Source organism: Elgaria multicarinata, chromosome 8 (assembly GCF_023053635.1).
Source record: "Elgaria multicarinata webbii isolate HBS135686 ecotype San Diego chromosome 8, rElgMul1.1.pri, whole genome shotgun sequence".
NCBI lineage: Eukaryota > Metazoa > Chordata > Lepidosauria > Squamata > Anguidae > Elgaria > Elgaria multicarinata.
The window spans coordinates 69,491,466-69,507,078 of NC_086178.1; the positions used below are offsets into that span (position 1 = coordinate 69,491,466).

The 15,613-nt window shown below is 40.2% G+C and overlaps 1 protein-coding gene across 2 annotated transcripts in view; it reads right to left on the reverse strand.

Annotated features, from left to right (window-relative positions):
• The window catches only part of CACUL1 (CDK2 associated cullin domain 1), a 57,395-nt gene extending 42,173 nt beyond the window's left edge, over positions 1-15,222 (reverse strand). For both annotated transcript variants that reach the window (XM_063132736.1, XM_063132735.1), the window contains exons 1-3: positions 14,681-15,222; positions 11,461-11,587; positions 6,274-6,376 (exon numbers count right to left, since the gene is read on the reverse strand). In XM_063132736.1, coding sequence (XP_062988806.1) covers positions 6,274-6,376; positions 11,461-11,587; positions 14,681-15,050 — 600 coding nt within the window. In that variant the 5' untranslated portion in view covers positions 15,051-15,222. The remainder of the gene's footprint in view (positions 1-6,273; positions 6,377-11,460; positions 11,588-14,680) is intronic.
• Positions 15,223-15,613: the final 391 nt, after the last annotated feature.

Genomic DNA, 15,613 nt, shown 5'->3' on the forward strand with positions numbered 1-15,613 from the left:
TGCACCAAAACAAGGGTGATACAAATAAACCCTTGGAAGACATTTTTCCTGGCGAGGCTCTCAATGCACGCTCAAGACCCTGCAACCATTTTTTCCAGTCATTCTCTAAAGTGCTATAATACTAAAGCACAACTGTGTATTTCCTTCCATAGACATTGCTGAAATAGCCATGCAAGCTGTTTCCATTACACAGAAAACGCCCACAAAGAATAGAGCAGCAGCCACAATCTGAACTGCTCTTGCTGCGTGACTCTATAGGCAACCAAACTGCCAAGCAGACAACACAATAACCCACAATGGGTTAAATAACCCATTCTGCAGACCATGGCTTATCAGTGTGTGTTATTTTGGCCAAATAAGCCATCGTGGATTAAAAAATACCAGGCAGATGACATGATAACCCAAGATGGGTTAAAGAACCACTGTGCTTGTTTATCTTAGCCTGGGTTATCATGTCAGCTGAACCTAGTCTAAATTTATCCTAGGATTTAAACTACAAACATAGTAGTTTGACATAGTTCAAGGTAATACTTTGAAAATACATTTTCATATCACAGTTTAGCAACAGTTTGAGAGCTTATGAAACATGTAAGTGTGAATATGAAGATGTTTGTAAGCGTTCAACACTTTAATTGTTAAAAGAGCTTCTGTACAACAACACATAAGTAAGTGCTTCAATTACTTCCAAGTCTTTACAAGTGACTCATACTAGAAGAGGTTTCCCTCTCCAGGTCCTATTGAAGAGGTAACAAAGAAAAAACGAAATAGACACATCTGACCTGCCAAGTTTGGATTATGGTCTGACAAAGCTATTAATTCAGTAAAGTACATTTCACCCGTTACAAAAAAAATCTGAAGAACAAAAAGGCATAAAGCTAGAATTAGCAACTACAATGTTAAAGTGTAGCTTCAAAAACAGATTTAGAAGAAAAACCCTACCTACAGCATAATTATATGACTACAAAAGGCAATTGTTCCAGAATTCAACAAATGTATCCTGGCTTTAAATTTAGAAAGGTAGTTTGAGAATGAAAAAAACAAGCAGCTGCTTCTTTACTCATACTGGGATCTGTCAGATTCTCCTCCCCGTAACAGCCCCCCTCCATATCCTCCTAAAATCTATTCATGAGAATTAGGGGGACCTTCCAGTGTAGCACCTAACAGAGTGAAGGGTTGCACAAAATCTTATGCACATATGCAAACACATATGGTGGTGCTTCAACTTGCATTAATACCCATTTCTATACAGTAATCTCAGTGGACTTCTGCATTCTTTTTCCGTGTCATTTACACAACTGATCAGCATCTATCCCCCTGTCCTAAACTTGGTGAACACTTAGTTATTCATAATTAATTAAGTTTAATATTAGAGTTCCTACCTAGAGGTAGTCTAACAATATTGTTAAATAATCTTGGTATTTAAATTTTTAATGTATGGATAAGCTACATTTTTTTTTGCAGTGTATGGAGGAAAATGATAGTAAGGATGTAATCAATGTAAGGAAGTATGAGAATATGCCTTAGGATTGGTAAACCCATGTGCTATAACCTAAGGCATAATTTCATTTATTTATTTATTTATTTAATTTCTATACCGCCCAATAGCCAAAGCTCTCTGGGCGGTTCACAAAAATTAAAACCATGAAGAGAATAATAAAACAACCAACAATTTAAAAACACAAATACAAAATACAATATAAAAAGCACGACCAGGATAAAACCACACAGCAAAAATGGATATAGGTTAAAATATGAAATTAAGAGCTATGAAGTTTGCATATCAATTATCTTGTACCTTAATTACACAGTTTGAATGATTTGATTTTTAGACAATGTAGCTTTCTGACAGTGAAAGCATTCTGCTGCCACCTACAGTACAATTTACAAAATGGAGAACGAGATTTTTTTTCTGAAGTGATTGAAAACATATAAACCGCACCATTAATTTAGGCTATTTGTTGGCTAAGCTCTAGTGGCACCCTAGAGTTCTCCTGATTCCAAAACGCAATTCATTGCTCAAGTTTGTAAGTATGTTTGTTTACTTATCTGAGTCCATTGTTTGATTATGTAACTTTTTGATTGAAGTAGTTAGGAACATTAATAATATAAGAGCCATGTTGGATTAGACCAAAGTTTTCTCTAATCTAATATTCTATTCCCACAGGGGCCAACCAGATGCCTATGGGGAACCCACAAGTAGAATTGTATCCTTCTGCTTGTGTTACCTAGCAACTGGAATTCAGAGGCATAGTACCTCTGATATGGGAGGTAATATACAGCAATCATGGCTAGTAGCCATTGACAGCCTTCTCCGCCATGAATTTGTCTAATACACTTTTAAAGCCGTCTAAGATGGGGCCCATCACTACATCTTGTGGTAATTTAATTATATGCTCTGTGAAGGAGTACTTCCTTTTATCTGTCCTGGATCTCCCAGCATTTAGCTTTACTGGATGACCCCAGGTTCCAATATTATGAGACAGGGATAAAAACTTCTCCTTATCCATGCATTCTGCACCATGCTGCATTTTATACACCTCTATCTTGTCACCCCTTACTTGCGTACATCCTGCAGACTTTTTTAAAAAAAAACTTTTGGGGGGATTGTGCTAATTTACACTTGGGCTAATGTACAGTCCACCCTTAGGGTGTCAGGTTAAAGGAAAGGAGTAAGAACTCACTGAGGGATCCCAAGTTACATAGTGATCGTAAGACAGGACACTCCTTTGCAACTGCGACAGATCCAAGCTTGTGCCATTCTATGGGACATAAACATCGGTAGCGCTGTCCTGCTTGTCCACACCCTCACTTCCCAGCAAATCCTTGCTACAGAGTTTCACCAGCACAATACTGCACCAAAGAGCAACTCCAATCCCACTTGAGATACTGACTGTTGGGCGCATTCAATTCCCACTCCATCCTCAAGTGGGCCCTAGCAAAATTCACCTGCAACCATCAGTGCTGGGGACAGATCTAAAAAAACAAAACAAAAGGGAGAGCCAAAATCCAAACACCAACAGGGGAAACTGATCTACCACAACAACACTTAACTGGTTCACACATCTGGCAATGATTTCAGACCTCTTTTCTTACCTACTAATAGTTCTACAGTTTGTTCACGCCTGGTGATATTTCAGGTCAAACTAAATGTTCGGGTAAGCATGCATAGTGGAGTTATGCATGCTAGCGTTTTATATTCTCCTCTAAGCATGCATGGCCCCAATTCAGATCAGGACCATCATGCTCCAGGAGGTGTTTTTTTAAAAAAAAACTTTTGCTCCCACCTGTCTTTGTCATGGAATTCCATGGGGGGTTTAATAAATTTCCATTGGCAACACTTCCAATTTCATTGCCCACCTTTACATGTCATCATCCCAATGAGAGGAATGCATCCAGTCTTGCTACATGATCAGGCACTGAGACTACCCGCACAGTGCAGAAAGACAAGGAATAATGCCAGGTTGCCTCAGCAATGTGGGGACATGCTCCCTACATCACAGGAAAGAGTAGCCCTACTGGGTCAAACCAAACAGTCTGCTTCATCCAGCATCCCATTTCCAACCACGACCAAGCATTGTCTTCTAGGAAGCCTACAAGAAGGGCATACAGCCTCCCACCCCTGTCTGCACCCCGAAATTAGAATTCAGAGACATGCTATACCATCCAACAGAAGGTGTCTTTTTTAGCATTCTAGCAAGTAAAGTTTATACATGAATGCTTCGAATCAGTGGAACAATTGCCTATAGAATTGTGTACGGTTGTAATTATTACAATATATAGGTGATAGATTGCGGTAAGTTGTAAACAATTAACACTTGCAATTGACGTATGTCTTAAATAATTAACACTTACAAAAGCACAACAGATTATATATAAATTATAATATTCATTGCAGAAGCCTAGGAGTTGGGAGGGGATTATGTTTATCCTTCCATCTCCCACATGGACAGAGGAAATATTAGATTGGCAGAGGCCAGAGAGAAGCTAGCCTTTGCTCTAGCAATTGCCTGCATCTTCTTAAGGAGACCCACCTCATACTTTTCTGTTCCTCTGCTAGCCAAGGCCATTCAACTCTAAATACAATTCTGCAAGGCAGTCTTTCCCAACCAAGAGGCCTCCAGTTGTTTTGGACTACAAGTCCCAGCATCCCAACCATTACCACTGCTGGCTGGGTCTTAAGGGTGTTGAAGTCCAACATATCTGGAGGGCACCAGACTGGAGGAAGCTGCTGTATGAGAATATAAACGTCAACAATAAAACCATGTATGCTCTAAACCAGGGGTTAGCAGTCCTCAGGCTACCAGGATCCACTTTTTTGCCAGAACCCAGCATTCCAATAATTGAAGCCAGTACATAGTTGTGTCTCATGGAAGTGAAAAGCCAATTGCTCTTATATGCTGTATGACCTAGTGTGACCTGCTTTTACAAGTCTCTACATAGAGAGAAATGTTAACATCAGATCCTAAAAATGTTATGTGAAACTATTCCAAATAATATAATCAAATAATATTTAAAAAAAATCTTAAGGCATATCAATCCCATATCCCCTTCTTTCCATAGCCATGCCCACCTGAGCTATCTTCATAGTAAAAGGGAAAGTTCAAAATCTTAACATGAAGAAAGCAATATAAAGTTGCACTGCATCTGCAAGTTAAGCAATTTACAGTACAATCCTATACCCACTAACCCCCATTGAAATCAATGGCACTTATTTCTGACAACACATGTACAGGACTGCACTGTTAGTGTAGTACTGATGACAGCTAAACCCAAACATGAATCCAAGCAGTCACCTGTGATACTGAAAAAAGATTTGAACTTGGGTGGTCAGTGCAGAAAATGTAGATTCATAGATTTTAAAGATATTTTTTTAAAAAAAATAAAACTTTTTTTAACATTTGGAGGGGGGAGACATTCAAAATTAAAAAAAGCAGTAGAGGGGGAAAGTGCAAAGGACTATATCTACACCAATGCTGACTGGCCACACATGATGCTGGGAGCTGTATGTAGACATTTCTCATCTCTCCCTAGCACAAGCAAAAAGGACAGGTGGCGGTTGTACTAGATGCAGGAGAACACTGGCAGAAAAGGCTGCTTTCAGGGCTCCTCCATACAAACCCTGAATTCCACTTGAGGAACAGAAAAAATATACAGGGGTAGGTTATTTATTTATTACATTTATATTACTGGGAAGCCTAAGCAATATTGTGGGAAACTTACCCACTTCAGATAAAACTGGGGTTTCATTAAAATATTTTGGATCAGAGAGAAAATTACTATATTCAACTAGCATGCCTTACATACAATGCTGCCTTTGCTAGAAAATCACCAGCATAGCAAGCACTTAACAATTTTCCTTGAGATTTTATTTGTTGACATAGTGTCAGGGATTTGAAGGTAAAGCTAGATCTTTCTCACACACACATTAAACGTTGACTATAACTAACAAAAGCAGAGCAGGACTTGGACATTTCCAGGACTTAAGAGGAAATTGACTAACAAAATTTCTATGTACCCCTCACTTTTACACTTGTCCTCAATGTACTTCCCATTTCCTTGGTATCATGTTGCCTAATCTTTAACCAGGAATGTAAACAGCTGTACATTCTTAGAACTGACACAGCAGCTACAAATACTTGTAGCTCAGTATTCAGATCAGGTTGCAAGCAAATGCTTACCTCCATCACCTATGTTAAGAAAGTATTACATTTAAACGACTAGACAGAGTAACTTCCGTGAATTAAGAGAAAGGGGGTTATCCTCCTCTTAAGTTGGCAATGTGGTCACAAATTACTAGCACAGGCATATTTGACCAGACTGGCTGGCTAAGTAAAAACAAATTTGAATTGATAGTCTTACATAAAAGTTAACTCAGATGATCAAAAGCAACATTCTACAGTGAATTCAGGGTCAATCCCAAAACAGAGAGGAATTTAGATATCTTCAGGGGCAGTGTTGACAAAGTCATAGCAAAAATGCACTTTGTGTAAAACAAGGACAAGTCACTAAGTGCCAAAGAGGACACGTCAAAAAACATGTCAAAAAACTTCCAGCCAATTCAATACATTGAAATGTATGACCTAAAGAAATACAGTTAAACTTGATTTTCAGAGAATCATCCAAGGACTAATGTTCTACACTCCTTTATTATACATCAGGTTTTACGTAGTTCTACACAGGTAAAAACTGTGATTACAATTATTTCAAATGATATTTGGTGTGTTACACCCAGTAAAATGCCAAATCTCAGGAAAACAAAATTGTGCAGCTTACCTGCAGCTCCTTTGAGACTCTCTCTAAGTGGTTAGTTATCTTTTTTATTAGGTCACTATACATCTGTTCCGAATGCTGCTGGCACACACATTTATACACACAACTGCAGAAATAAATACAGGAACAGTGATGAATTGACAACAGTTTGCAGCAGAGGGGGAAACAAGAAATATTAAGCCAGTAAAAATTTAGCTTAAAAATATTAAAATGAAACTTCAGTGGCACGTATCCTAAAGAAAGACTCCACTGTGGTAGCATGTCTTTGTTTCCCACAGTAAATTCTAGAGACTTTGAAATATTAAGGCTACCTCACAAATAATGATTGCAACTATTATAGGTTGGCTCTACAATTGCTAAGGGTATAGATGGGTTATTTCATCCCTATGAACATTCCCTATTAACATAGGCCAGTTTATAAAGTAATATGCACTTCATCCAATTATGCAACTCTTCCAGCTGTAATGCTATCTTGAGAGAAATTCTACATATTTATTTATTACATTTATATACCGCCCCCATAGCCAAAGTCCTCTGGGCAGTTTACAAAGTTAAGAGACAGTGTGGAGCAGTGGTTAGAGTGTTGGACTAGGACTAGGTCTCAGGAGAAGCTGGGTTCCAGTCCCTACTCAGCCATGGAAACTCACTGACTTTGGGCCTGTCACTGACTCTCCATCTAAGCTACCTCAGAGAGCTATTGTGAGGACAAAATAGAGAGAAGAAGTATCCTGTAGACCACCTTAGACTCCTTGGCAGGAAATAAATGTGTTAGTCAAACTGAAATCAACAGGACATTACTCATGAATAACTTAAATCCCATTGATATATGCTTGGTTAGCTTAACTATGTCTAATCCTATGTTTTCTATAATAACTAAAGGAAAACCAACTTCCAGTTGTCAGCTTTCCCAAGAATGGTAGCCTGCGAACGAGAAACAAAGTAAAAGTATCACAGAAATATCTGTCAGCACAAGGATCTGGAAACCCCATCTCTGAATAGCAGTTGATGGTTCCCCTACCTCCATTCCCTAAGATAACCAGTAACAGTAGAAAAAAAATCCATCTTCAGCATTGACCTCTCTGAATTAAGAACTGGCTTAAATTCCTTCAAAATCACACAATATAACAAATATAAATCTGGTCCTCTATCCTGAACTAGAAAGTACCTTTGATCATGCTCAAAAGAGAAATCTGTACTTTTACATTAAGTGTAAAATAAACCATAATATCTAAAGTCTTCATTGCCAAATATTTCAACGTTTTAAGAACTTTCCATAACTAAAACATATCTACAAAACAGTACCCAACAATCATATCTGACCAAATTATAATACATGGAAGTCTCATAGCTCAAGAGAAGCAATGGTTAAAAGAAAACAAACTTACCTTTACCAAATACCATCCACTATTATTTATACAGGTGGATGTATAAAAGGGACCACTTTTATTTTTAAATATCCGTTACAGAAATACAATTATCCTAAGTCCCAAATACAAGGGCTTTGTCAAAACCATCTTTCTGTTTTTACTGCTCAGTATGCACCTTTGGGTATTATTATCATCACTAAATACTTAGACACCATGTTCACAATCATTCATCTCTAAGTGATGGAATGAAATAGTCTCATTCATTTCCATGACACTAAGCCACAACTAACATTTGCTGGGTAGTAGAGACGGTGCATCTCCACCACAGCAGCCCATGCTAGGATTTCCAGCGCAACAGAGGAACTGAAAGCAGGTGCATCACATTTTTGGAGGATTTATATGATTGATATACACTAGCATACTCGTCCAGATAAAAAACAGTCTGGAGATGTGCAATCTGCTAACCGCAGCAGAGCTCTGTCCTTCTACTTGATGAGGAAAGCAGAAAACAATGAACAGAAATCATAACACCAATAGTATTCTTACAGATTCTGTAAGAACTGTAAGTTCTTCTCTTCATGAGGTCCTCCAGCATAATAGTATCATACAGTGGTTCTCATCCATTTTGTTGAAGATTCAAATTGTTAAAATGGAGGATTCTAAAGCGTGCATCCCCTCCTGCCCCTTATGCCACATCAAGTGTTGGAATGAAAAATATATGTGCTATCAGAATCAAAATTGAAGGGGCCAGGTAGTCCAATCCCTGCCTTTGATGGAACCCTGCCTTCTCACTTCATCCCTTGATCAGTCATTATTCTTTATTAAAGTGGTGCTTAGATGTTCCTCCAAACTTCAAACATGATGGAAGATCCAGCAACAATCTTTAAGACATTTCCTTAGCTCAAAGACCAAGCATGTTATAAATATTCTTACTGCATTCCTTAAAGCTTCTAAGATCACCAGGCAAGACCCATTACCAAGATGACATAGCCAGACAACCATCACTGATAAGTTACCTAAAATGTATACTGAGTATTCTGTACAATTCCTCTTTTCCAGTATAGTACTTCTGAGCAGCATACACAAACTGCATTAGATGTACCTAGCATATGATTTATTTTAACTATACATTCGGAGCAAGACAGTAGCTTTTTGCAAATTCAACAATGTTGATAACTCCAGTTGACCGTATCACAACCACACTTTGTTAAAACAGAATTCACAAATCCATTATAAGCCATTGACCCAGTTCAAACATGACAGCCCACGATGGATTAATTAACCTTTGGGGTGCCACAGAACATGCCATCTACTATTATGAATATACAGGCCCCAGCCAGGAGTTGCCGTAGCTTGCCAGATGAACCCAGGCAACAGGAGTTATTTGAGGGTTAAACAACTCTTGTATAACCCACTGTCTGTTTGGGGGTTATGTGAGGGTTGTTTAACCTCCAATTAACCCCAACCAGCCGAGTTAGCACAACATGACAAGCCACAGCAACCACTGGCGAGGGATGGCATATACATAATGCCAGCAGCACACAACACAATTCCTCATGTATAAATTAAACCACAATGAGCTTTCATGTCATGCAAACTGGCTCATTGAGTAATTTAAAAACTGACCATTTACATGTCAGATGATAATGAACATAGCCAACTCTTTCACTTCTAACCAGAAAAAGTTATGTGCAATAAATTCAAATATGAAGGGGCTCCAACTGCCACCTGCCTCCAGTATTTCCACTTCTGCATGAGAGATCTTCTGCATGCAACAACATTCCCAACTCAGAGCAGCATAAGGCTGGAGTCAGAACTCAACCATTTATCAACAGCTATGGACATATCAGCAGAAAGTTAAGCAAAGCTAATTTTTACTCGTAACTAAGAGGCTGTAGTGAGTGCTCCTGACTGCCTCGTAACTTCTGCTCGCTACTACTGGAAAACTATGTCCTTCACGTAGTTTTAAAGAAAAAGAGGAATCCAGAATTTCTAGGTTATGTGACTCTTTGCAACACAGGTTCTCATTACATAGATTACTGTTTTTAGATTGAAAATTTCTTATCAGATCTGGATAAATGACTGCAAACTCCAGAAACATTGTATCTATGGCTATCCAGTATATGTTTGTTTGTTTTTTACTGTGTTCAGTGCTATCATCCAGACAGAATCTTTTTGTCATAGCCTAGTAAGGATTATTCTGATTTGCTTTCTGTAAAAGAAAGTTTGCAAAAGAAATTCACAAACATTCACATGCATTTTTAAATGCAAGCTTCCCTAAAATACACGTTTGCGTAACTTTCGCCTAATATACCTTTTTGTACACTACTTTCCCTAATGTAAGCATTTTTTGTACAGTTTTCTCTAACATAAGCATTATTGGATCAGAGAACTGAATTGCACAATTCGGGGAAGTGCAAGAAAAGGAAGGACAACTGTGTTCTAGTTCACATATCAGCTTGGGAAGTGTGAATTAAGACTGTACTAAAAGCAAAGCAATTTCCTTTTGCCCTCATCCCGATGTGAAAGCAGCACCTTTTCCCATATGTGTCTTCACCAAAATTGATGAAGGCAATCACAAGAACACAGATGCTTGGGTGCTCATTGGGGCTGGATGGTCAGAACATGTTCCACCAATACTATATAAGCTGCACTAGTTACCGGTGCATTTCCGAGGCCAATTCAAAGCATTGGTTTTAACCTTTCAAGACCTGAACTAGCTGAGAACAAGTTATTTGAAGAGCCACTTGTGCCCATATAAATCTGCTTGAGCCTTGAGTTAGTCACCAGGGGCCCTGCTTCACGGTCTACCTTTAAGATCAGTTAGATTGGCAGGCACTAGGCACAGGGCCTTTTCAGGGAAGGCCCTAATTTGAAGAACTCTCTCCAAAGAGATGTATAGGAGAGGGGCCCTGTCAGTCTTGGTATTCAAAGGACTTTGAAGACCAGTTCATTTCAAATGGCGTTCAACTGATATGATTTTCCTGGATATGCTGCAGACTTACTGCTGTGGTTTGTGATATTTTTTGTGCTAGCTTAATATTTCTTTTTAATATAAGATTTTATTATATTTTAAGGAATTGGATTTGTTCTTAAGCTGCCTTGAGAGGATTTTGTCCTGAAAGGCAGCCAAAAATTAATTAAAATAAAAACATTAATTTGTTTTGTTGCAATTTGAATTACTTGTAAGCTGTCCTGGGATCCTGTTAAAGGGTGAGGTATAAATCCAGAATGGTAAATCCTATGCATGTTTAGACAGGAAAAAATCCTACAACTCCCAGCATACTGGAAGTTGTAGAACATTTGTCTGTCTAAACATGCATAGAATTGCTCTGTAATAAAACTACAAGAACTCTTGAAAGTTATTGGTTTTGTTGGTGAAACCCCAGAGTTGCCTTCAATTGTACAGTCTCAACATATGTAAATAAGTCCTGTATGTGTATGCTACAACAGAGGAAGAAGAAAAATTAGTTCTTGCTTAAAGCACTAATTTTGCATATGTTTCCCCAACAAGCATGAAGACATGTTAATTCAAATCTATTTACTGTCCTGTAAATGAAGGGCTTTAAAAATCTTAGGCACCAGGTCTTTAAAAATCTGAAGTTCATTTATTTATTATATTTATAGCCTGCCTTTCAACCTTAAATCTTCAAAGTCCAAGCACTGAGGAATCTAAGGCTTGATTTAATATTGGTGCTTATGAATTTAATATTGGTTCATTAAAAATAGCCACTGCCATCTAAGCACACAGCTGCCCCAGGGCAGGGTTTAAATGTAAGAATTATTTATTACACAGCTATAAAAGCTTATAAGATTTCCTTACCTGTATATTTGTTCATATGAGATGGGGATATAGTCACCAGGACTCTGAGTTAAAAGCTGATCTATGGCACTATCCAACTTCGGCCAATATGTGCTCTTATAATCTTCTATCGTTATAACATTCATTACTACAAGAAAAAATTAAACATTATCTTAGCACACTTAAAACACAACTAAAGGAATGATAAATGAACAGCATCAGCATGATTAGCAACATCTGTAAAACTTCTTAAACATAAATCAAACTTCTACCATACCCTTAAGACATGTGAAAAATATTGCCAAGTTGTTTCCTGATCCAAGTAGAACATTTATGCATTCCATTTTAGACTGCAAATCTATGTGTGCTTACATGGAAGCAAATCCCACTCAATAAGCATGCTCACGACTACACTGCATGAAACGTTTAGGGTTGTGGGGAGAAGATAGATTATGGGAAGTTTACGTAGAGATTTCAGAGCAGACTGGCACTTGTGCAGGCATATTTTTGCTAAGTAATGGTCACTGCACATGCCTTCTGCTTAACCACAAAAATATTTAGACATATTTTTCTTGACATTAGTAGCTAGAGGACAAAGATCACACCTTGATGCCTCTTACTGCAAAGTAGTTCTACTGAAGTTGCAGATCTGCAGAAAGTTGTGGTTCATGGAACACAGTCAAATTTGTAAGTGTAAAGCCCTAATCTTTAAAGGATAACTGAAATATTAATACCAAAAATGGATTAAAAAAATACTAATCTGAAATAGAAGGAATCAGTTTTGAGAAGTACAGCCTTCCTTTCCGCCAATATATATGTATTGATTCCTCCAACTCTGAAGGTTTAAAGACTGAAGAAAAAAATACTTCATACACCTCACAGAATGCACATGTAATGAAGTGAGCCAGATGCTTGCAGAGCCATTTCCCCAACACAAGGACTTATCTACATTAAAAAAAAAGGTAAAAGAGAATATATAACTAATTCACATATGCGCACACATGCAAAGGTACAGTCACATTTACTGCTCTGCCTTCAAAAGGCATTCCTATGCAAGGTTAAACCAAAAAAAAAAAAGGTCTAGAATGCTCAGCATCCCCCAACCAGCATGGCTGGCTGGGGCATGCTGGGAGTTGCAGGGCTTTTTTATTTATTTATTTATTTTATTTTATTTATTACATTTTTATACTGCCCAATAGCCAAAGCTCTCTGGGCGGTTCACAAAAATTAAAACCATGAAGAGCATAAAAAAACCCAACAATTTAAAAACACAAATACAAAATACAACATAAAAAGCTCAACCAGGATAAAACCACACAGCAAAAATATGAGATTAAAATATGAGATTAAAACAGCAAAGTTTAAATTTAAGTTGAATTAGGCGTTAAAATACTGAGAAAATAAAAAGATCTTCAGCTGGCGATGAAAGGAAAACAATGTAGGCGCCAAGCGAACCTCTCTGGGGAGCTCGTTCCACAACTGGGGTGCCACAGCAGAGAAAGCCCTCCTCCTAGTAGCCACCTGCCTCACTTCCTTTGGCAGGGGCTCAAGGGGCTTTTTCCCTATATAAACATGCATAGGATTGCACCCTAAATTATTTTGTTGACCTGCCATTGCATATTGATTTTACATTTTACCATAAGCCACTCTGGAACTTTGCTGATTCAAGAGCAGAGTATACATATTATTATTATTACCCACCTTTTCCCCCTTGCAAGGATCCCAAGACAGCTTCTCGGCTTCGTTTTATTTTCGCAGCAACTCAGTGTGGGAGGTTAGCCTAAAAAGGAATGACTTCTCCAAAGTCACCCAGTGAGCTTCACAGCCGAGGGCGTTTTCCCGAGTACCAGTCCAACATTAACCACTACACTATACTGGCGCTCTCACACACATTATTAACACAATCCTTCCAACCACACCACAAAATAAGCTAGATTGGGTGCTGAGGCCAAGAGTGGTTTTAAAAGTTACTTTTAGCATATCCCCAAGCCAATTTAAAATTTCTATCTAGCTTCCACCTCTTCCATAGACAAAAGTCCCTCAAACAACCTACACAGGTTCCTGTCACTCCTATATAGGCTCAACACGCCCATTTCCAAAGTAAATCTGAGGCAAACTTCGATTTTCCCACTTACTTTATGCTTTGCCCCAATAGATTAGGAGGGAGAGGTAAAACCATTATCACAAAGGCTGTGGTCAGTACTTAAAGTAGCAAGAAGTGCCTCCCTCAGCTAAATACTTTATTGCTGAATTGCATCCTTTATGTAAAAAGGTCTCCTGAGTGCATATGTGCACATACTTCTTTCACAAGAGTTCAGGCAGACCCCTAGACTTGGTTATCTCAGCAATTCCATGTGCAAGTTTTGCAGCCAGACACAGGAGCCCTCGCCCTCCACAATAAGAACTGAGGAGCAACTTACACAGTAAAACCAAACCCATAATTAAAAACCAAAGTAGCACCAACACACATACATCTTTTAGGTCGGATGCAATTGCAGACCACAGGGTGAAGTCCACCACACCGATGAGGAATAGCAGCAGTTTAAGTCTCCCCACCGACGTTCCTTTGCCAAGCAAGAGAAGCCTGAGAAGGGAACCATCTGTTAGGTATGCTTTAAAGTGGATTCCTGCATTGAGCAGGGGGTTGGACTCGATGGCCTTATAGCCCCTTCCAACTCTACTATTCCATGACAGCTGCCAAAAAATTCAAGGGAATCAATGTGATGTGTCACAATCCAATGCTATGAGACATCCAGGTTCCAGTCCACATTCGAAGCTCACTGGGTGACTCTGGGCCAGTCACTGGCTCTCAGCCTAACCAACCTCAGAGGGTTATTGGGAGAATAAAATGGGAGAAGAGGACCAGATAAGCCACCTTGGATTCCTTAAGAGAAGAAAAAAGCAGGAAATAAACATCATTATCATAAATATGTAACATTTGGAACCACTGTGAGTAATTAAGTCCCATTCATTTCCAAGGGTCTCCTCTGAGCAAGACTAATATTAGATACAACCCAAGGAGGGTGAAATGTAAGAAACTAGCCAGGGTAGGGGGGCAAGCTTGGCTTACCAACCCTCCGCCTCAACGACTGACCAGGAGAGTAAGGTGGGGTGGAGGTGACGGTAAGTGCAACGGGCCTCAGCTCAGTCGCCCTGACCGGGGAGGGAGGAAGGGAAGGAAGGAGGGAGGCCGGCAGGCCGGACAAACGCGTGGATCGTTACTGCCGGAGGTCTCACTCACAGAACTTGGAGGCCGAGGCGTTGATGTTGAGGTTGATGCTGGCAGCGGCCCCTCCTTTGCCCGGCGCGCCGCAGCCCTTCCCACGCCCGTTGGCGGCCTCGGACATCATGTGGATCTCGAGCTCCTCCTGGGCCGGCAGCGGACACGCACTCCGGAGCTCCCCGGGACAAGGAGAAGAGGCAGGCCGCGGCGGCTGCCCGTAACTCCCCCCTCCTGCTGCTGCTGCCGCCGCCGCCGCCTCCCAGTTGTTGTGGTTCTGGTCGTCCATTAAGGCCTCGTAGCTGCTGCTGCTACTACTGAGGCTGCCGCCGCCGCCCCCACCGCTACCGCCGCCGCCGCCCCCCTCCTCCTCCATGCTCTCCTCCTCCATCCCGACGACAGGCTTGGAGGGGCCCGCTGTGCCCGGGCACGGGAGGAGGGGGCGGGCAGGGAGCGAGGGGAATGTCACAATCGGCTTCCTCCCATCGCCAAGCGGGAGGCGTCACGTCTCCGGGCTACACAGAACGACGGCAGCCGAAAGCTTCGGAGAGGGCTGCGACCGGAAGCGGATCCCCGCCAGCAGCCGTAAAGCAAACACCACAGCGCACGGCCTTTTAAAAAAAGTCTTTCTCTTCGCTCCGCCGTTTACGACATCGGCGGGGCGGAGCTTGTTGTTGTAGCAGGGGTTTGTGGAGGCTGTAGTTTTATACCCTCTTCCCGTCAGCTGGAGGAAGTAGGAGTACAGTCGCCATGACACTGCAGGCAAAGGCCCCGTCGTTCAGCCGCATTGTGGGTTCTGTTCTAAAATTCTACTGATGCTTCATGTGTTTTCAGTCTAAGCATCGCATCGCCCTCTTGTGTCTTTCAGGACACTTGAGATACAAGAATATAATAACTTTGATATGAATTTTAATATTCACTTTTCGCAATGTTGCTGCATATCCCCGCCATAGC